This window comes from Pezoporus wallicus, unplaced genomic scaffold (genome assembly GCF_028554395.1).
Source record: "Pezoporus wallicus isolate ANWC-B61680 ecotype Strahan unplaced genomic scaffold, APGP_CSIRO_Pwel_v1 contig_4161, whole genome shotgun sequence".
Lineage (NCBI taxonomy): Eukaryota > Metazoa > Chordata > Aves > Psittaciformes > Psittacidae > Pezoporus > Pezoporus wallicus.
Genome location: NW_026639584.1, coordinates 203,722 through 227,044, shown reverse-complemented (window position 1 = coordinate 227,044; position 23,323 = coordinate 203,722). Strand labels below are relative to the sequence as shown.

Here is a 23,323-nt window from a genome sequence, read left to right as displayed (position 1 = left end):
CTGGGGTTTTTAAAAATAAATAGTTACAACGTGGGTTTAGTCTAATCTTGAATTTTGAGGGTAACCAAAAGCAGGAAGATCTGGAATCTATTAAGTCTGAAGTGGTACGAACTGGTTTTATGCACCTGTGTCCTTTAAATCCATTTTTAAACTGAGATGATGGTTCTGGTTGTTCCTTTGTGCAGTACAGCATCACAGTGTTACGCTAATGGTGGTTGTGATGGTAGTTCATAATTTTTAATTCTTTTAATGCTTTCAAAAGCTGAGCTATTTTAGTAGTTTCACAACTTTCCCTGTAATCATATTTGCTGTTCCATTGGGATGTTGATATAAAACTGTAACGGGCAGGAACAGCTCAGTGACAGCTTTTAACAGATCTCTTCATGCAAATTTGCTTTTTCCTCCTATGTAAATGTTAAGGGGAAGTGTAATAGATACGTGAGCTGCTAAATATGAACCAACTGGATTTTCTGGCTTTATAAGGCTTATATTCATGATTTTATCTTTGTACTTCCAAAGGTGAATTGGATGTAGGAGGAGTGAATTAAGTTAGAACCTGGCTCCTGGCTTGACAAAGCATTTGGGGCAGTGCTTGATGGTGGAGCTGAGAACAGTAGCAGCTTAATGGTACTGTTGAAGTTGAGGTGTTCCCTTCTGCTCCCCCAAGACCTTGGGCTGCATATCGCAGCTGGACTGAGGCCACAAGACAGCTCTCTTGGAGAGAGGCAGCAGGAATTTGGAAGGGATTGCTTCCTTAGCCTCCAGCTGCATGGGTAATGTGCCCCTGGTACCTGTGAGGCCCTTTCCTGTTGGTTGGGGACCACTGAGGAGCAGACTGTCTTGTCATTGCCCATCTCATCATTGCTCTGATAAAATATTGTGGCTTCTCAATAGGTTTTGGTGAATTTTTACTTGGTCTTGTTTTTATTTTCTAAACAAGACATGGTTATGTCTGTATATTGTCATACCAGGCAGCTTTTTAAACTATTGCCAGCTGAACCAAACCTGGTATTTCCCGAGACAGTATAACCTTAATTTACATCAAATGGATGTATTGTGTGTTTAATAGCCTCCACTTCAACTCATTTTAAAATACTTTGCAGCAGTATTAATAATAATAAAGTTGTATTCATGTAGCTGTCTTCTTTTCCTAGAAATGACTGCTGTTACTGCAGGCAACGTTAACTTCAAATGGGACCCCAAAAGCTTGGAGATAAGAACACTGGCAGTTGAAAGACTACTTGAGCCTCTTGTTACTCAGGTAGGAAAAAAAAGGGGCAAAACCTGTATTATTTTTGTTAAGTAACGCTCAAAATGTAAATTCTTGAAGTAAACCCACTACAAATCTAAAGGTGGAGAAAAGCATACAAGTAATTTTTGTACAGTTTTATTGTGATGGGTTTACTGGGCAAGTGTAGAAAGACTGTGCTGCTTCACCACCCAATAAGACATGATATTTTGATTCGGAGTGCAGAAATGCATGTTAGTGACTAATCTGTGTTTTGGGTGGTGTGCTGCGCTGTTTATTTGTTGAGTCTTTAAAAAGCTAGGCTTGTTCAGCCTGGAGAAGGGAAGGCTCAGGGGAGACCTTATAAGCCTTTGTTACAGTTTCAGTATATCTTGTAAAAGATATGCTTTCTTTAAATTTCTGCCTACATGTTATGCTGGTTTTGTGAATAAAAGCTTATTTCTGCATGGTGTATAATGTTGAGTGACATGCACTGAGGAATGAGGGGAAGCTAGAGTAAGTCTTGTAAATGTAAGCTGTGAAGGTTCTTGGAAGGGATTTTCTTGGAGGCCTCAAAGAGAAGGTGCACTGGAGATGGTTAACTCATCTTTTTTAGCATTGTTTTCCTGAAATATGAAAGTTTTAAACTGACAATGAACTGGACACAACTCCTGCTGAGCACAGACTGCAGCCATCGACTTCTGCTTCCAGTGTTAACATCTCTTTAATCACCAGGCTGCTGTCTATACCTGCCCTTTGCTCCCTCTAGATACTGAGATGTGCTGTCGGGTGATCTACTACATAGCTTTCTAGCCTGAGTATTGGTGAAGTCTTTCCTTAAGAGAAATTGTCCCAGTTTCACAAAGTTAACTAAGCAAACGTGTTTATAGGACCTCTTTGTCCATATTCAGTGTCTGGGACTTATTCCTCAAGTAGCACAACAGGCAGTCCCAAATTTTGAGAATGATGTGACTGGCAAAAGAGAAGACAGAGTAAATTGCTTTGGTGTAACTTGTTCTTTATCTGTATTACATGGTGAGCTGAGACTACCCAGTACAAATGCTCCACGTTAACTGACAGTGATATTCCCAGCTGATGGCTTTCCCTCTCTGAATCACCCTCCTGAGAAGATGGATTCAGCTCTGAGGACCTTTATGTCAGCAGTCCGTGGGCTATATTATTAGTGTTGTAATTTAATGTCCCTCTGAAGTACCTTTGAATGCATTTTTCCTAGATTCAACACAAAAGGGGGGGGGGGGGGGATGCAAGTGGAAAAGTGCGCATGGATTTTGTGACATCAGCCTGAAGAGGATGGATCCTTATCCCTAAGAGAGCTAAGGGAGTACCTGGTGGTCATCTGGCCACTGGAGATCAGCTCCTAGCAGTGTTTCAGTCTATGTTCAGACATAGAACTTGGAAATAATATTTGCAGGAGGACTGGGAGAGTTCCATTTTGGTTGTTTTAGGGAAGTAATGAGCTCTAGGAAGTCCTTCACTCTGCATTTTGTCCATTGGCTGTTGTTTTGAACTGGAAGGATACTGTGGTGCTAGATTTCTGTAGATAATGGCTTCAACCTTGTTTGGGGTCTTTTTTTTTTCACCTGGATAGCTATCCCAAACTAATTATCCCAGCTTATTCTCTCTTTATGTGGTGCCAAATAGCTCTGGCCTGTTGGTGAGATTGCTGTTGGTCAAAAATACAAATAGCTCTCAATCCTTCAAATCGAGTTTTTGGGTCTGCTGCTGTAAAGAAAAATCTGTAGGCAGTTTAGCTGAATTTATAGTGCTCATCTGAGGAGTAAAGGAGCATGGTAATGCGGAAATGCTTGTTTGGGTTTAACCTTTGGAGCTGGCAGTACTGCAGGTAAAAATACATGTGGCCTTGCTGTCAAATTGATGAACTTCCAATTTGTTCTTTTTGATTTTGTTTTTCCCCTTCCATCTGTGTCTTTAGGTAACAACACTTGTTAACACCAGCAACAAGGGCCCCTCTAATAAAAAGCGAGGGCGTTCTAAAAAGGCCCATGTTCTGGCTGCTTCGGTTGAACAAGCAACAGAGAATTTCCTGGAGAAAGGAGATAAAATTGCAAAAGAGAGCCAGTTCCTTAAAGAGGAGCTAGTAGCGGCTGTGGAAGATGTTCGTAAGCAAGGTAAGAGTTATGTGTCTGGTACCTTGTAAAGCTGTGGATTTTCAGAGCAAGTAGAACTTACTCTGATTTCTTGTTTCCCTTTTGCTGTTCTGATGACTCTGTACCTCTCTGCTTATGTAGATTCTTGGCTTGTCTTGCTGTCTTCCTTGAGGAGTAATATGAACTGGAAAATTGGGTGTCCCAGGTAGAGATTGAGAAAAGAAGCAGAAAGGCTGATTCTTTGAAGAGCGTTTAAAACTCAGTTTAGGCTAAAAAGTAAACTTCCTCCCCCCCCCCCATTTCTGCAAATGTTCTGGAACTACATCTCAAATATATCAATAGCTTCTTCAATATTTGCATGCATACAAACAGCATTGTAGGAGGAAGAGCTGAGTGTTGACTTGACAGAGCCTGGTGTCTCCAATATGCAAAATGCAAACAGCAACAAACAGAACGCAAGGACCTTGACTAAATATTCCAGCTTCCTCCCCCACATCATCTAGTGTTGATTTTTATAATTTTCTTTTTTACTTTCTTGGAGAAGACCTGCAAGAAAAGCCGATGGAGCCGGCTTACTTTAAAATACACACTAGTAAATATTGTTGCTCATAAATCATCTATCATTCTTCCAGGCATGAGCTTTTTCTATGCTTCAGTGAAACTCAGTCAACTGGTATTAATGGTGACGGCTGCTGCTGCAAGAAAAGGAAAGCTCATTAGCATTAATTACTTGTTCATAGCTGAAGCTGCAGAGGGATGAAGTATTACTTGAAAATGGTTCTAAGTTCTGGATGAGCCTGGTTGACAGACCAAGGAAAGATCAGCATAAGAGGGCCGCAGTATAAGGGGCTAATTGAGTTGGCTTAATTGAACAACAGCCACCAACACCAAAGAAACGAAAGCTTTGTCTTAAAGCCTTTAATTCCTGGTGTTTGCTGGCTGCTCAGAATTGAGTCAGAGCTCAGATGAGCTCCTTCAAATGACTCTTGTAATAGTAGTAAGTGAGGGAGCTGTACTCAGCCCTCAGGATTGAGAAGTTCTGTTAGCTGAGTTTGTAGTTGCATTTACAGTGAGAAGCTGGTAGAAAGGGGAGACTTATACAAAAACCTCCAAGATGACCCTTTCACTTGCTTTTTGACCCCTTCTTTGCCATCAGTCTACATGTAGTCTCAAACCTCCCTGCTCTGTTGAGCTTGTGACAGGGGGATGGAGTTCATAACTGAGTGGTGCTGGAGTGGAATAACCTTCCACCTTAATGTCATTTTACTTTTTCCTCCCTTTGTACTGTTTGCAGTTTGCATGAGATCTCGTGCATAGAGAGGATAGCCAGACCTGCTTTCTGAAGCTGGGTGCATGAGGATTATACTTGAAGGGTTGCCTGAACAAAACTGGTGCCACAATTGGTTGTGGGGTGTGGGCTGCTGGGGCAGTACTACCAGGGCTGTGCCCTGTCATGGCGCTAGTGTCTGGTCAGGTTTAGCATAGCAGCTCTTACGTGAGGAAATTGAAAAGCAAGCCAACCTTTGAGGAAATTAGAAGCAAATGATGAAAAATGAGATACAACAGAGGGAATTCTGACTACCTCCAATGCCCAGAGGAGGATTGCAGCTCTCCTATGCTAATAAAAGCAAAGAGCTACAGAATCTCAAGGTATGTGTTTGTATATAGTCTGTGCACTTCAGAAGAGCTTCCAGGATTGTGGTAGACCACTTGAATCCATGAATGGCAGGCATGAGGGAAGTGTAGTGCAAAGCCTGTGTACGTGCTTAGCAAAACTTGTGGGTTTTGGTGTCATTATCCTCCTTTTGCCATGGAGGCAAAAGCAGAGGAAAGAACCTGGGTGTCATGGTCATCAGCAGGGTGATGGTGAACTGGCAGCATCTGTGTGTCTGACAGCAGCAGTGGGATTGTAGATGTACAGCACCATTTATCTTCAGCAGAAGACAGGAGAATAGAATTAATAATGCCTCTATTTAGACCAGGGAGCAGTTTAGTTACCATAATAAAAAAAGATGAATGAATGCAGGCAGGGGTTATGAAGATGATTAGGACAATAGATAACTTGTCCCATCAGAGGAAATTAAAGTGGTTTTTTTTTAGCCTAGCAGGAGGATGATGGAGAGGGTGCACGACTTCAGTGAGTACACTTGTTCCTAAACTCCCATTTGTTGGGGGTAAAAACAAAGAAGGGAAAAGAGTTATTTAGAATGAATAATAGCACTGCTACATACTAAATCAGTGTAAGTGGATCTTCAAAGTTGTCTTGATTTTTTTACAGTGGAAGAATAAATTACAACTTGCTTTAAATATTAAACAAGTTCATAAAATATCCTGTAGTAAGGTTCCTGGCCCTTTAAAGATTTGGACTTCTGACTTCTTTTAAAGTAGTGAAACTCCTTACAGTTTTGAACAGAATAGTAGAGACAAAAACCAAAATGTTTTTCAGATTAGATCCTGCTGTGGTTATAGAGGAGACATAGCACTGGGAAGAAGTCTGGTGGGAATGTTTTGGATTTCAGCATCCTAATGGTGTTTGTTGCATTAATTTCTGCCATTGGAATTTTGTTAGGCGGTAAAAGGGGCAATATTGGTCTTGCCCAGTCTTACTTTCCCTGTTGAAAGTTCTTTGTAGGGTTTTACTTTGTTATGAAGCATGAAGTTCACTGTACATTGAAATGGTTGGCTCTTCTGGTGCTGTTGGAAGGCATTTTGGGACTGAACCAGTTTCTTACCCAGGTGATTGGCACCAAGACAGTTTGCAAACTCTGGGGTCAAGAGGGAGATTTGTTTCAGGTCAGGCTGACCAGGCTGTTCCTGTTTTCCTGCAGTACCGGTGCCTGTAGTTTTATCTGCGTGCTAGTGCAAGGATCCAGGCTATTAGCAATGCTCTTACTATTGTGTTTCTGCCTATGGTAATTTTACATGAAAGACCAAAAATTACAGCTTAAAATTAAAAAGCTTAAGCCTGTGCTTAGGGTTTGCAATAAGAGAATGTCTGAATGCTCTTGTGAATCCTGTGGACTTTGATCATGTTTCACAGTTGCAGATGTGGGGGAGTGAACCTCCTGATGCAGTGTGGTGTCTTTGCACCCTGTGTTTGAAGGAAGCTTTCTCCAGAATTGAGCAGTGAGGCAAATTCTGAAACCATAAAATGTGCTTTCAACTGTCCTTCACACAAGATGCATGGCTTAAAGAGTTCCAAGGAACAGGGGGAGGCCAATTGCAGAGTAACTTGACCTTAAAGACTGAATTCTGTTGTAACCATCAAGCTTGATTTCATGGAAGGGAGCAAAGAGTTCTGAGTTGTTTTCCTGCAAGAAAAATGTCTTAGGAGTGTACCACTTGTATCAGAAATAATTCTCTAGTCAAAGGCTTGAGATCTTTGAAAAGCCATAAGCTAAGGGAGCTCTGAGAAAGCTCTTGGCAAACTGTAGGAGTGTTGTAGGAAGTATATGGATTTAATTGAAGACAAGAATAAGAAATTCACAACCCTTTTTTTGCCATAAGTATCATCTCCAATGTTGATACAGCAAAAGGAGTTGCTGGGCTTGCCCTTTATTGTAGAAAGCAACAGCAGCTTATTGTGACACGTGATGGACATTGAAGGTGGTATTAGTGGTAAGATAGCACTTCAGTGTCCAGAATAGTAGGGTCTTGAAACTCTTAATTTCATGCTTGCCTTTGTTTGGTGGGGAGTAGCAGGTAGAACTGCGTCCTGATGATGGAATTGTATTTCTAATGCTACCAGCAAAGCAGCCTGGAGATGGGCTTTGAACTGGTAGGTGCTGAAGGGTACAAGTGATGGATCACATCAAAGTGATGCCACTGACACAGGGTGCCTGGAGAAGCTGTGGCTGCCCCATCTGTGGCAGCATTCAAGGCCAGGTTGCATGGGGCTTGGAGCAACCTGGTCTGGTGGAAGGTGTCCTTGTCTGTGCAAAAGGTTGGAACTGGATGAGCTTTAAGGCCCCTTCCAACCCAAACCATTCTGTGATTGTATGATTTGTTCTGTGTGAGGACACAAAGTTCTGGCTTGGGAAGAAAAGCATCGGTGCCTGTGGGTGTCCTAGGCCTTGCCCTGCCTGTCTTCCCTGCTACAACCCTACCCCTGTTAGGGTTGGTACAAAGCAAGCCCTCTCTGACATGGTCAGTGTGTACTGTGCTGCTGAGGAGGATTAATAGTGCTGCCTGAAAGTGCTGTCAGACCCTGTGGGCATGGTGGGAATGAGACTAGAAAATGGTAATTTTCTTTTCATGGACTAAAATCTTACTATTTCTGAAATGGGCTTTGTTCCATGAGATTTAATTGAATTCTTAGTGCTTTATTGACAAGATCATAGAGTGGCTATCATTGCCTCTTCTTTTCTCAACTCTGTTTTATCATCTTTCCCTTATAATATCTAGTGGAAATCCAAGGTTATATTGGAAAAACAGATTCCTCATATAAGAATTTGTACCGGCTGTATAATCAGGGTCTCATAGTCTGACTTTTCTGCAGTCTGTTTTCTTTTAACTCTTGAAATCCTGCTTTCAAACTTGCATTTTACCTCTGGTTCACATTTAACAATGAGAAGATGGTGGTTGATCCAGTTTGAACTGCTAATGTGTGCACTTAATGCAGTAAGTATGCGCTTACACTTAGGGCAGAGTTCCCTTTGATTCTAGCTAAAATAACTGCCCCATGTTGCTTTTTTTGTTGTAAAAGCAGCCTGAAACAAGCTTTCTTTTAATTTGCAGGAAAAAATATATATGCAACAACTTTAAATATAATCTTCCTTTAATTCTGGGAAGCTGGTTATCTTTTTGACACCCTGACAAGCTGTTTGAAACTCACTCAATCTTTGCAAGGCTGTCCTTAAAATAAAAAGGAATAGCATTTTATTTCAGGACTGGCTTGTAGGGTTGCAATTTCAGAGATGGGTAGGGGATAATTTTGGGGTTTAACCTTGTTGGCAATTTCTGAGATTTGGAGGAAGCGGGTGGCCACCTCCCTAAGTTGTTTTAAATAGGAAATAAATGAAAATAACATTCTTCTCTTTTGGGAGTTGGAAATGTGGGGAATTTGACATAGGAGTAAATCAGGGAGAAAATATTTATAGTGAATTTTGGTTCTGGCACATATTCTTAAATCCTGACATTGTTAATAGATTTCATACTGTGGCCGTGACATAAGTTTCACTATTATTATCCTCTTCCAGAACGAATAAAGAAAGGGTCATGTCAGCTGTGTAGGGGGTTTAGAATCTCATGGCTGGTTGCAGTTTTTCAGCATTGGAGACGTGTCGTCTTTCACCCATCTGGAAATCTGAGGCTCTCAACACTTGTTAAAATAGAGTTGTGTTCCTCCAAGTTGGGTAAGGGATAGCTTTGGATTGATAGTCATAGCTGGAATGTGGTTGGACAGAAGCTCTTTTCATCTGTCACAGTACTGAAGTAGCATATTTTTTATCTGAAAATGTTATATGCCACCCTTCGTATTATTTAAGATGATGGAAGGGTGTTACATAGGAGGGAGCATGTGAACAAAATTGAGTATCATGGTGTAGTTGCTTGGGCAGGCTGGCAGCTGTGTTTGGGCTGTATTTAGCTGCGAAGGTGGAGAGCCTTTGGGCTGCTAGAAACTCTTGCAGGGCAAGAGATTAATTGTTGATGGTAAGTATGTGCATGGTTAACCCCAGGCTCTCCAGTTGCAGGTATTGTTGAGTAGTTAAAATAGTAGATTCAAAATAAAAAGTCATTAAAATTGAAGCACTTCCCATACTGGGGATGTGCTGTACTGGCTGCAGGCTGTGAGCAGGATGATGCCACTGCTCATCTTGAGATTTTGCTGCAAATCAAACCCCATTTTGTTTAGTGGGCTCTATGGGTGGCACTGTCAGCTTTCACTTGTGAAGGACTACTTAGGGTTCTTGTCTTCTCTGAGACATGCTATTTCTGTTGTGGTGGTTGGCCATATGGATGCTTTTTCATACAGGCTTGGGAAGCCCCTGACACAGCAGTAGATTCTAGCACAGTTCACCTGCTTTCAGGTCATTTCCAGCTGCCCACAAATCTTTGGCCTTGGGTACCTAGCATTTTCTAAACTAAATCCTAGCTGTTTACCAAATGTTTCTGAAATGCAGAGAGATCCAAGAATAATAATGTGGATTCCAAAACTTGCTGCTGTGTAGGAACCGTGGTATTGGAAGCAAAGTGCTGCCCTAGAAAGGAGGGGGAGAAAGCCAAAATTTACTCCTGACTATATGCAGACATTACTTTTATGCTTTCCGAATGCCTTCTGGAGGAATTTCTGTAGTTGTGTAAAATGGCCTTTGCTTTTTATCATTAACCAATTGCATTGTTACCATCTGAAACCCAAATTCTTTCTTCCTGCACCAGATGCAGAGCCACGGGCTATGAAACGCTGAAGCGTTTTACTCAGCGGTGCCTTGCTTTGAATGCAAACCCAGGGCGCATCCAGCCAGGTCATTGCTCCGAGTTGTTTACAGTCCCATGAGCTGCGGCGTTTCCTTGGGTGGTTACAGTACTTTCTGCTGCTTTCTGCTTAACTCCTACATGCACACAACTTGGAGCTTTTGTGTAAGCTTTGAGAGCATTGTAGTTTGTGAAAGAGCTGCAGTCCTACATGTAATAGCAAAGGCATGGCTGGATTTGCCGCTCCAGAGGATTCTGGCACGTTAAAACACCTTTACAGTCTGAAATAAGGACCAAAATGTTATTTCCCAACCCTTCCTCCTTGCACAAGCCCCTCTTTCTGATACCGTGTAGTAGCCATACTTAGAGGTAGCTACATGCGATCTTAACTGCTGGCTGTATTTAAGTAACTGCTTTTTGTTTCAAGACTTGTAAGGATTCCTGGGCAAGCATTCCAGCCCCTCACATCACACAGTGTTTCTGAAGGGAGACCTTCTCCTCCCCTTGCACAGGTGACCTGATGAAGAGCGCTTCGGGGGAGTTTGCTGATGACCCCTGCTCCTCTGTCAAACGCGGGAACATGGTGCGGGCGGCGCGCGCCCTCCTCTCCGCCGTCACCCGCCTGCTGATTCTGGCTGACATGGCAGATGTCTACAAGCTGCTTGTTCAACTGAAAGTAGTAAGTGTAGTTCTTCTGCTGTGATCCACTTTGCCACGCTGGGTATGCCAGGCGTGCTCTGTCAAGTGGCTTTGTTTCATGATGCGTGCTGACCCCGGTGTGTGCACTGTCAATGGGTCACTTCTGGAGCAGGGAGGTTTTTAGGGTTTTTCCTCTGAGCCAAACGTGTGCAGTGGATGTTTGTCACTTGTTTTTACTCTCATTGTCAGTAGCTTTTGACATTGTGTTGTACTTTATTCTGAACTTTTAGCACTATGGTCTGCAACTGCAGGGGATAAGCAGCACTTTCCATCTTAGAGCAACAATTCGGCTTTCTTATAACCAGTACTCCCTTGGAGCTAGTAGGGATGAGTAGCTTCAGTAGACTAAATGAAACGAATCTGAAATATTTGAGGAAATCTTCCCACAAGCAAGAGGCTGGGTGGGTGGTTTGTTCAGAATTTGCAATGAAATGAGATCTGATACTGGGCCTGCTTGGGTGGCAGTGCTTTGAAGGGCATGTTCCTCATGCCCTTCGATGGCCACTGCCACAGCTCTGTGAGGGCCCTGGGCTCCTTCATATTCTCTCAAATGCATGTACTTGGCTGCTTCTGGTAACCAAGTAGGTGGTGGCTCTGAAGTAGAAGCTAAGCCTTCAGTGCTATCAGGCTTTGAAGTATCTCCCTCTCTGAAAATTAAAAGGGGCAGGGGAAGATGGCTTTCTGTCTGCTATGAAGTACATTCTGAACTAATTCCTGACCTTCGGACTGTATTACTTGGAAAAATATATGAATATATTTTCTTTTAGGTGGAAGAAGGTATCTTGAAACTAAGAAATGCTGGCACAGAGCAGGATTTGGGTATCCAGTACAAAGCCCTCAAACCAGAGGTGGACAGGCTTAACATAATGGCAGCCAAAAGACAACAGGTATAGTGATGGCAGCTCTTTCTTCTGGATGTTATTTCTTTTTCAGAATCAGAACGTAAGGCAGCCTTGCTGCTCTTGGACAGTACCCATTGCTGCTGATACTTGCTGAGTATTTTGTGTTGTACTTTGCTGTGTTTAAGGAGTTTCAGCTTGCCTGGTAAGCAGAAGGTCTGTTCAGCTGTAGTGTACTGCTTCTGATGGAATTTGTTCTAGTAGCATTTGTTTATGCTAATGCTGTAGTGCCTTAATAAGATGCTGCTTCCCAAGACTTACACTTCCCATTTTGAAGCAGTGCAGGGGTGGGTAAGGAAAGAACAGAGGTGTGGCTCAGTGCCTTGTGCAGTCACTACTGGACCATGCTGTCTTTGTGGTTTGCACAGATGGACTGAACATGTCCATTTAAACAGGGAGCAAAAGTGATGGCTGAGCACAGAATTACATGTCTTTCCAAGAGGAGGGTGAGTGCTGGTGCTGGTTAGTCTTGCACTGAAACACCCATTTGAGAAGGGATTTTAAAATCATGTGTTGTGTGTTCTGTGTTTGGATAACTTGTGCTTAACCTTAAATGGCATGTAAAATTTGTTTTGTTCAACAGCACTGTTGTGACTCATTCTTGTGTAGGTAAGTTCTCAAAAGCAAGCAGAGATGTGGGCAGTCCATTTATCACAAACAGCATAATTCTTGTAGAACGTTTGTTTGTTTGCTCTGCCGATATGTGCAAACCAAAACTGCTTATGCACCTCTGACACTGCTTGGGGGATTTTTGCACAGATTCATCTGCAAATAAACTGGGTACAGTCTGAAATGGATGGCCAGTTGGTTACGTATCTGAAATCTGATTGTGGAAAATGCGAGTAGGATTGGGATGGCAATGCAATAAATGTTCTTAAATTGCTCTGTGATGGATCGTTCCACACTGTGGGAAGTGGTTGTATTAAATCTGTAAGCCTGCTTGCAGTGCCCTCCCTGCCTGGTGTGTATCTTGTAGAGGTCACATGTTACCCATTCATTCTGAAGAGCTGTCAGATTATTTTTCCTTTTCTCAGTAAGACAGTCCTCTTTTTCATCACCTCTTCGTTAGATTTAAGAGGTAAAATTATGATGCTGCTAAAACCCCTGTTCATTCTTCCCTTTATAAACTTACTGCTCATGCTGGACTCGGAAGCTTTATCTAATCATAGTGCTTCTGTTCCGAAGTGGAGGTAATGGTGCTTTAGAGGATTGCAGCAGTGAGTGTTTGGTCTGGACTTGCTCACTGATCTTAAATTAGAGGTAATTACAGTCACTGGATTAATTTCATCTCATTGGAGATGAACAAGAAGTTGAATGAGATGATATACTTGTTCTTCTAAAATGAAGTACCCAGGTCTCTTGAGGAGAGTAAACTCCATCTTCTAGGTGTGATTAAAGAAAACATTCTGTTTGTGAGTCTTTGAGTTTAAATTAAAGATTGTCTTGCTGCTTATGTGCAAGTCAAGACTGCAGGAGAAGCCTCTTGTTCATTTGATAGTTAAAAATTTGTTTGGTTCTTAAATTACCTAAAAACTTAAGTTGCTCTGTTTTGAGGATTTAGGTTTCTTTGTGATTCTTTAGATGTCATGCAAACTGGAAGAAGTGGGGAGAAAACATGGGCTTGAACTTGTATCCTGCTTTACAGGTGTTACCAGCTTTCAAAATGCTGGTCCTCAGAGGTGTAAAGGAGCAAAAACCCAACCTCAGATTTTGAATTGTGGAGTTGGGAAGGGCCCACTTTGGGTTTTGTCTTTATGAAACTGTTGGTTTTTGAAATTAGTTGAGCCCTTAAGAATAGGGATACCCAGTCAGAAGGTAGTTAGATTTGAGGGTACTAAGCAAAGAACCTGCCTGTCTTTTGAGGATGTGGGGAGACAGTGTGTGGATGTTAAATGTGAATGTTCTCATACTTTTTTTTTTTTCCCTTTAATTTTCCTGATAGGAATTGAAAGATGTGGGTCACCGTGATCAGATGGCAGCAGCCAGAGGAATCCTGCAGAAGAACGTTCCCATTCTTTACACAGCGTCCCAGGCCTGTCTGCAGCACCCAGATGTAGCTGCTTACAAAGCTAACAGGGACTTGATCTACAAACAGCTTCAGCAGGCGGTCACAGGCATCTCCAATGCAGCCCAAGCCACTGCATCAGATGATGCTGCCCAGCAGCAGGGTGGAGGTGGAGAGCTGGCTTATGCTCTCAACAATTTTGATGTAAGTTTTAAACCCTTTATGATGTAAAAAAAAAAAAGTAACTCCATCTCTCCATTCACCTGATTTACTAGCAACAGCTTCCTTTTATTTCTATTGCCTGAGAAATCGTTTTCTACTGAACTACAGCAAGTCTCAGTAAAGTAGGCTCTTATTTTTTAAAAAGCCTTTTTCCAAACTAGGATTGATGGAATATAGAAAGTTATATATGTGGTTCTTAGTGATTGAAGGCTGTCAAGTTAAACTAACTCTGAAGCAGCAGTTAGCCTACTGCTGCATTAGATGTAAGCCCTTAGTTTATTTGAAATTGATTATTTCATAATATATTTATGTAATGTATTCTTCTGCGTGACAGAAATGATTTATTAAAGGTGAATAATGTATTTGAAACTTCCCAAGCTACCTATTGAGAAGAACATGAAGTGGGAAGTTTAATATGGTTGGGAATGGAGTCATTTCAGTGATGTGTTGTACTGATCTGTCATGTTCTTTATCTTGCATTCCGTGAGTTACTGAGGATAGCCATGCATTTTTACTGAGAACGCTTTCCTTTTGAAGCCAGTGTTCTGTGTCTGCCACTGATTCAGCCTCTGAATTTCAAACACCTTGGCAGTAACTTGCCTCTAAAACTTTATTTGATATTGCAAAGCCATCACTCAAAAGATGTTTAATACTTTTGGCTTTTGCCAGATATGGCTCACCTTTTCGCTTGTACCACTCCTGTTCCTGCCCTCTGTTATTTCCTCTGCCATATTTCTTTTACTAGGACAAAGTACTATTTGAGTTCTCCCTGTGCCCAGTGTGAAGCCTTCTATGTGATCCCTTGGGTAACATGGGGATGTCAGGGTTGTCTTGATCTTTGTGATGATAATTTCAGTTTTAATTCTGCTTTTCTTGAATTCCAGCAGTTGTATGTTCAGCTATATGAGCTTTAAAGAGCATGCCTCAGGTTAGCACCTGAGCAGTGCCTGTGAGAGGGGAAAGCAGGTCCTGTAAGAGCAACAATTTTAAGGACTGACTTCATTACATAGAATTGAATCATAGAAACATAGAATGGTCTGGGTGTGAAAGGATCTTAAAGCTCATCCAGCTCCAACGCCTGCCACGGGCAGGGACACCTTCCACTAGAGCAGCTTGCTCCAAGCCCCTGTGTCCAACCTGGCCTTGAACACTGCCAGAGGTTGGGCAGCCACAGCTTCTCTGGGCACCCTGTGCCAGCGCCTCAGCACCCTCCCAGGGAAGAGCTTCTGCCTAAGAGCTCATCTCAGTCTCCCCTCTGGCAGGTTAAAGCCATTCCCCTTGGCCTGTCCCTACAGGCCCTTGTCCAAAGCCCCTCTCCAGCTTTTTTGCCAGCCCCTTTAGGCACTGGAAGACTATTGCAAGGTTCATGGATTATCTCATCTGCCTCAAACTGTTTAATGCGCTTTCTTCTATATGGCCATATATCACTCTGTGAAATATGAGATTGACAAAACAAATGTGTTCAGGTTCTTGGCAGACACTATTCCTGTGCTTAATTCCCTGCTAACTTCTGAGTATTGTTGCACTCTGGTAATAAGAGGCTTTGCGCGCACATGTCTCCAAAAACTCCAGTGTTTGTACTGTGATGGTAAAATATTAAATGGCTACTAGGAGATAATTGTCATCTCTGTCTTTTATAGCACAGTTCTGGAGTTGTAGCGTACTATTGCTGTATGATCTACATAGCTAAAAGTTTCAGGAAGAGTGGGAACTGTGTTGGACAACACATGCTATGTTCTAATTCTTCTGCAAAGGCTACATGGCTACGCTGTAGGGAGACGAAATGGGCTGGCTGGTGAGAGAAGTAGTAGTTGTGATGTTGCTGTTGAAGTTTGCTGGCATACAAACTGGTTGTGAAAATCCCATGTAAAAATAGTGATTCTTCCCCTTAGTGTGCTTTGGGGAGACTCCCCCCTGCAGTCCTGCATCCAGCTCTGGGGCAACAGCACAAGAGGGATGTGGAGCTCTTGGAGCGAGTCCGGAGGAGGCCACGGAGATGCTGCGAGGGCTGGAGCAGCTCTGCTCTGGAGCCAGGCTGAGAGAGCTGGGCTGGGTCAGCCTGGACAAGAGAAGGCTCCTGAAGGGGAGACCTGAGAGCAGCTCCAGTGCCTAAAGGGAGGCAACCCAAACCAGTCTAGGATTCTATGGAAAAACCTTTGGGGCTTCTTTCATAAAGAATTAGCAACATCCTCCCCTTCCCAGCCTTGTAGCACAAAAAAAAAAAAAAACAAGCTTGAAATGGCCAAGTAATTTTTCCTTAGGTTGCAAACCTGTTGAAATGAATCTTGTGCAAGTCCTCACAAGGTGATAAATACCACACTGCTGCTTCCTGGTGAGCTTCCATGCGTGGTGGTATGTGCACCTTGAAAAGCAGATTATGTCAGTACTGCTGTTCCAGCCTTAAGTCTCTCAGTATGAGCCGTGCTTACTAATACCGTCAAGATAAACCTGTGATAGTTTCCTGCCATGATGAAATTGTTTTCTGTGCTGTTTGAAACATTTGTGTTGATGTTTCACTTTGAAAATGTTTGAGAACACTGTTGTATTTACCTGAAAAGGTTAAAATCTTGATCAACTATGACAGCAGAGCACTGTATATAGGGCTAATTTTGGATGTTTATTTTCCTTGGGTTTATGTTTGTGATCGGATAGTTATATCTGACAATGTAACTAGTGAAGGCATGTCTGCAGTGACATGTAGTTAAGAAGAGCTCTGTACTTTGAACCTTATTTGTGCTGGCACATTTGATTTTGCCATTCATGTAACGAGGCTTCCCGTGGCCAAGTTTTGTTCGGCTGTCAAAGCAGCACAAGAAATGACTAGCAATGTAATCTGCTGGGGAACCTTTTAGTCATTCTACAAAACTACTCATGAAAATCATCCTCAGTGCCAAAATTGTGTGGTTTTTGTCTTTAAAGCCTGCTGGGCTGTAAATGTTGTTTGGATGTCTTACCAGTAACTTCCTGCTTGGTCTGGTTACCAGTTCCTATATTTCTTGATTTTCCTAGAAACAAATTATTGTGGATCCATCGACCTTCAGCGAAGAACGTTTTAGGCCTTCCCTGGAAGAGCGCCTGGAGAGCATCATTAGCGGAGCAGCCCTGATGGCTGATTCATCCTGCACACGTGATGACCGACGGGAACGTATAGTTGCGGAGTGTAATGCAGTGCGACAGGCCTTGCAGGATCTGCTTTCAGAATACATGGGGAACGTGAGTATCTCCTGGTCTGTTTGTATAGGTTGTGCACTTCTCTAAAACATGGAATCAAAGCTGTGTGGCTCAAAGCTTGTTTGTTCTGTTCCCAAACAGAATTTGAGCAGTAGTCCTGAAAGGTTTGTCAAGATCTAGGTTCAGACATACTTAAATCATCAATGATCTTTATCTTCAAATGGATCCCTAGTCTTCCAAGCAACTATTAGCAGTATGAAGTGTTAGCCCTTTGGCACCGTTTTTATTTTATGACTGTTAATATTGGTTTGTATAGAAATTCAGTAGAATTGTCTGTTTTTCCATCTCAGTTTACATAAGGTGACTTGGCATGTGAAAGTGGCACTTCATTTCTGCTGGAGCTTGGAAAGTTGAATTGCCTCCTCATCTTTTTAGCTAAAGGCATAGATTCTCAGAATCAAGTTAATTACTGTTGCAACTCAGTTTCAGTAGAGGTGATGTATGATGTTAAATATTTAGCAAGAATTCCTGAGAACAGTTTGGTACAAATATTGGACTGAGCAGTTATTTTCCAGCGTTCAGGCATTTTACGTGCACACAGTGTTTGAAACCTGAGAATGTTTCTATGGTTGGAGTAAGTGTTATGTCACACAGATGAGCTTCTGCATTTGAGGGCATCGTGATATAATACTGGACATTCCTCTCTCCAATGCCTTGTTTGCGTCCTGGTGGGTTTTAATCTGAACAGCTCTTGCTGTGTGAGAGATGAGGTTGGGGTATCGTAAGATTCAGACTATGTCTATACTATAACAGTATTTAAGTTGACTTCAGAAATTAAGTTGCAGAAATACCAACAACTTCAGTGAACTACGTGACTTGCAGCACTGTAGCAAGTAAAATTGGCTGAAGAAATGTTAATGGCATGAGGCGAAGTCTTCTTTATGCTTTTGAGCATGCGTGAGGTGAAACTTACCTCAGAGATACCTGGTTTAGACAGTAGAATTTATTGAAGAACGTTGCTGTGTTGTGCAGTTTATCTTCAAATCTTTTGATGAAAACTACTTCAGCGTAGAGTAAAACAGATCTGAGGGCTGCTGTGTGCGGACTGGGGTGGTACAATTTGGAGAACAGATGCCGTGTGTGGTAGAGAGGAAGTAAAACAAGGGTTTCTGTTTACCAAAGACAAGGGCAAAGTAATTGAACAAAGCTGAAAGCCAAGTCTTATATAGCCTGCGGGCTGAGTTAGGTACTTCATGTAGTCTGTCTTAATTGCTTGTGAAAGTAGCTTGTGCTCAGCATTGACATTATATAGAACTTAAGACTGCAGCTGGGAAGCGTGACGTTGTGCCGTTTAAAATTCCTTTCAGAGCAGGGTGTTTTATTAGTATATGATGCATCTGTAATAATCCCTCAAACAAATGTGCTGCTGGATTGGATGAAGCCCTGTCTGCATGATTCAGAGCAAAACATCCACCACATGCTAATTAAAAATGTGGAAGAGGTAAATGCTCGGTCTTGCACGTAGGAGTTGGTGGCATTTCTCTCATTGCAGGTTGGTCGATACCTGTGTAAAACTGCAAAGTGTTGACTTCTTACTGCAGAAATTCCTATCCTCCTCCTCAACTGTGTACCGTTGCCTCTGATAGGCAAGTGGAAGTAATCGCACTGAGATGGAAAGAATGTGTTCCCTCTGTTATCTCTTTTAACACATTGTGAAATTAGTGGAGCATGCTGAATTTTTTAAAGTCACTGCTATGTTATGATTGTAGACAGTGTAGTTGGGGAAATGAGATTAGAAATTCAGTGAAATGGAGTGGAAAAAGCAATTGATAAATTATGGTGGAAATGTGGGATGGTGTGTAAAAATCCATACTGTAACCCCCTCAACGATTAAGCTGAAGAATGACTAATAGTTGGGAATCTACACAGTGAAATAGGTTTGATACAACTACAGGAAGAGTGGGGATGTGCTGGTTTACAGTAGTGATAGAGGAAATGTCACATCATGTATATGTATGATATACCCACAGCTATACGGTACCCAGCCATCTCCTGCTCTGCTTTTCTCCAGTCTCCCTTTGAAGAAGGAAATGAATCAGGCATTAAATCTTTTAATTGCACAGCACTTGCAGTGCATCATAAATCCTCTCCAAGTGCTAGAATGAGAGGTATTTATTGGCCAAGTGTAAAAATTCAGAGAGAAGACTGAGTGAGGAATACGCTGGTTGAAGCACAGGAATGTCTTGAGGCAGATTCCCTTTTAGTTTTAAATGCCTTCTGTTTTAGTGACTTCCTCTGGCTTTTGGGTTTTCTTTCAGATCTCTGGCAATAAAGAGGCTGTTTCCTGGATAGTTTGTACTCAAAGTTGAGTGGTTTGGAGCCATAGTTCAACTGGCTCTTTGGGCTTGTCCCCGAGGGCCTGTGAGTCTGCAGGTTACCATGTGTAGCAGCAGTTCCTATCTGAATAACAGTTTTCAGTAATCAAGTGAATTGTAGGATCTCTTGGCCCTTATTGGTGTGATGTCATTAAGAATGAGCAGCAATCGGCTCCTCCTGGCCAACTCCCCCCAGTTTCTATACTGGGCATGATGTGCTGTGGTATGGAATACCTCTTTGGCTAGTTTGGGTCAGGTTTCCTGGCTGTGCTTCCTCCTGGCTTCCCGTGCCCCTCCTCACTGGCAAAGCGTGAGATTGAAAAGGCCTTGATCAGGATAAGTGCTGCTGAGCAACAGCTAAACCATTGGTGTGTTATCAGCATTGTTCCCAGACTAAACCCAAGCCACAACACTGCTACTAGGGAGAAAATTAACTCTATCCCAGCCGAAACCAGGACTCTCAGGGATGAAGCCTGTAATTATGCCCCTAAAAGGACAAGCTTTGCTTGCTCAGTAGTTTGTTATGGCACTTGTTTCCCCCTTTTTTAGGCTGGGGTGCATTTTATTTCCTCTTCCACTTAGCACATCTGTCTTGCCATTGTCAAGAGTAGTCCAGCTTGGTCAGGCTAAATTTTGTACGTCAGTGCCAATGTTGTGTCTTGATAGTAGTCAGTAGTGGATCCTACAGTAGGACAGTAACAAGGGAAGTCTGTAGTTTTACTTACCCAGAGTATAACCCAAGCTCTAGCAGTCTGTGCCTCAGGTACTTCCAGAGCTAGCATTGCTGACTGCACCTAATGGCTCTTGTTGGGCCAAACCATTCTATGATTTTAGATGTTTCCTCCACTTCACCTAGGAAGAGACCCTGAGCGGTTACACCTGCTCTTTTGTATACCACTGACATTGCTTCAGAGCCAAACCATGGAGAATCTTTCTTCTCCAGAAATGAAGTATCCTAGTTTTATTAGGTGCTTGCTGTAAACAAGATACTCATTGCCTCCTCAGCTTTGGTTGTTCCCTCATTATCAAACAGCATGGCAGGTGAGGATGGGATTTGTGCAGTGAGTTAGGACTCAATGCCTGTGCTTATCTGTGTTTCATGGAAGTTTGCATCATTGACTTCAGCCTAGTCTTGAGGACTGGGTGCTAGTTAGTGTCTGCTATGGTAGCGGCTGTCTCCTTGTTTAGAATACAGTAAGAATCCAGCTTATGTGGTCCAAGAAGGTTCTGAAATAGGAATCTGTCGTGGTTTAAACCCAGTCAGACAGCTTGTTCACTCACTATCCCCCCCCCGCCTTTTTTGCCCTCCCCCTACTCCCAGAGGGATAGAGAGGAGAATCGAAAAGAATGCAACTCCCACAGGTTGAGATAAGAACAGTTTAGTAACTAAGGTATAACACAAATCACTACTGCTACCACCAATGATAATAATGATAAAGGAAATAAGGGAAGAGAATACAACACCTCACCACCAGCTGACTGATAACTCGCTCCCCCCAGCCTGACCAAGCACTGACTGATACCTCCTCCAACCCCACAGTCCCCAGCCCTTCTGGCTAACTCCCAGTTACATCCTGGCCATGACGTGCTGTGGTATGGAATACCTCTTTGGCTAGCTTGGGTCAGGTGTCCTGTCTCTGCTTCCTCCTGGCTTCCCCTCCTCCCTGGCAGAGCATGAGGCTCACAAAGTCCTTGGCCAAACCAAAGCATCACTGTTATCAGCTCTGTTCCCATGCCGAAAGTCAAAACACTACACTGCACCAGCTACCAAGAAGGAGAAAAATGACTGCTACTGCTGAACCCAGGACAGAATCACACTGCATGTGGTGGCAGTGACTGGGACGTGGGTTTGAACAGTGTGCTTCTGATCCAAGACAAAATGCTGGTGTGGGTACATTCTGTGATCTCCTCCTGCCCCTTGTCTGGATCTTCAGATTCCCTGGGAAATCTGGGTACCAAATCTGCACCTGCCGTTCAGGATTCACACAGTGTCTTGGTACCTTCTGGTTTTGTTCTTGAGTCCTGTGTTAAGGATGCCTAACACTTGGTTTGCTCTCTGATAGCTGCTGAGCACTGAGGTGGTATCTTGAAACGGCTGTCATCAGGATTTAGCTTCTGAGTGGCAGGAGTCTGTATCCATGAAACTTACATGAGATGGTCCTTCTCTTGTGCACCACTTACTACTATGTCCACTGAACTTCATCTGCCATTTTATTACCCAGCCTCTTGGCTTATAAACCACATTCCTAAAAATGCCAGCTGTTCATCTGTTAATTGTAGCATCTGATTCTTTAGCTTCTTCCCCTCATCTTCCCCTTCACCCCGGGAGAGCTGGTTTTCATTATGGCTTTTGCTCACTTCTCATGGTTCCAACAGAAAACAGTTTTCCTTTTTAAACTTGCATTGCAGATCCCTCCTGGATTGAAATAGCAAACAGAAATGTCTGTATGCATTTGATTTTCATTACTTGGAATAAGCTTGATTCTTCCTGCTAGTGCTGAATGGCAGAGCAAGAGTAGGAAGGCCTAAAAAAAATCATAATTGATTCTGACTAGTGCTGTAGAAGCAGAGTAGTCCAAGGTCTTGGATCTGGAATGCAGTAAATTCACCACATCAGTCGTAGCTGTAATGTAACTAATGGATGGCAAGGTCCAGATCTGTTTCCACCAAGCATTCTTGGTGTGTGTTTGACTAACTAAATTCAAAAGAAAAAAATCAAAGCATATTTGAGTTTAGTTGGACATTGATACCAGACTTAGGCAGGGGAAGAGGGCAGAACAAAGCATCTGCTTGAATAATGTCCCAGATTAGTACCACAGTGACAAAGGAGTTAGTAAGAGAGCTAGGATCCTGAGTGCAGCACTGTAACACAATACAGCAGAAACAGTCTGTGGTGTCCAACTCCATAGTTTTCTGTGGGTAGACATTGACCAGTTGCAGTTTGCTCCAGATAAAGTCTGAAGCATAGTACTTCTTTGGCATTGCTACCAGTTTACTCAGATGTTGTCTTTGCACTGGCAGCTGGTGCAGTACCTCTTCCAGCATAGAAAGGAGGTATGATTTCTGTCAATATCTCTGCTTGTCTGTCCTGAACTAGTCAACTCTGCCTCAAATTTATACATGTAGTTTTCACTGCAGTTAAGCTACTTCAAGCGAATGCATGGGAAAACAACAGTGGCCTGATAGACCTGAAATGTTTCTGCATTTATGGGAAGCTGTAGAATGGAGAGGTAAAAAAAAAAATGGGTTTGCACACACAAAAATCCACAAACTTTAAGTCATGACAACGTATGCGCTCTGTGCTGTAGCTCTCCATGGGTGTTATTAGCACAGAACTTGGGCAGCTCGGCATGATTTTTAGCTGCTTTGTTAAGTATGGCAAATGTAGGAGACAGTGGGTTTTGAGGTCAGGGTTCTGGAGTTGGGGTTTGCAGGTTAGGAAGGGCAGGCCATCCACTGGGAACTTAACCAGAAGTTTCCGCTCTTCTCTGACTGCTTTGAACTTACAGAAGACAACATTCATCCCACTGGCATGCAAGACTGGAAATAAAAACTTCTTAAGCTTTTGACAGCCCATTTTTTATTACTTGATGCAGGTGCCCTGAGGGATGGGGACAGTTGGGCTTTTCTCCATAAGCACTGTTCCAGAGCTACTCACAGCAGTGATTAGAGGTGTCCATGCACAGAGATGAGCAGAGAGTTCTCATTTTAAGTCTCTTCTGTCCTCCATCAATATCTAATGCATACAGCTGCCCTTTCATGCACACACCAGTAACTCAGATATGTACTAGCATAAACTTGGTCACAAATTCTAGTTTGGCTTGTGGGGAATGCGGATGCGGAGCCCCATTGTGTACCACATGCTCTTGTACAATAAAATCCCTTGTTACTACATTTGGAAACGATAAATCATGTTACATAAAGTAGCTTGACAGGTCCTATTTCAATGGGAATTTTAATGCTTTCATATTAACATTCTGACTGTGTCCTTGACTGTCTGGATTGCATTAGAGGTGCTTGGCAGCAAATGGAGAAAACCCACTGGGGGCTGGTTTCAGAGCAGGCGTTCCAGGCACACATTACTTCAACTGATTTCCTTTCTTTTTTCCAGTTTCTATTTGCTGTTTGGCCTTGAGTGGTTGAGTACCAGGGCTGGGTCTATTTAGGGGTGATAGTTGTAT

The 23,323-nt window shown here is 42.7% G+C and overlaps 1 protein-coding gene across 1 annotated transcript in view; it reads left to right on the top strand.

Moving 5' to 3' along the window:
• The first annotated feature begins 1,132 nt into the window (after positions 1–1,132).
• CTNNA1 (catenin alpha 1) overlaps positions 1,133–23,323 on the top strand; it is a 106,446-nt gene continuing 84,255 nt past the window's right edge. The window contains exons 1-6 of the mRNA XM_057415124.1: positions 1,133–1,261; positions 3,183–3,378; positions 10,284–10,450; positions 11,238–11,357; positions 13,312–13,578; positions 16,606–16,809. Coding sequence (XP_057271107.1) covers positions 1,157–1,261; positions 3,183–3,378; positions 10,284–10,450; positions 11,238–11,357; positions 13,312–13,578; positions 16,606–16,809 — 1,059 coding nt within the window. The 5' untranslated portion in view covers positions 1,133–1,156. The remainder of the gene's footprint in view (positions 1,262–3,182; positions 3,379–10,283; positions 10,451–11,237; positions 11,358–13,311; positions 13,579–16,605; positions 16,810–23,323) is intronic.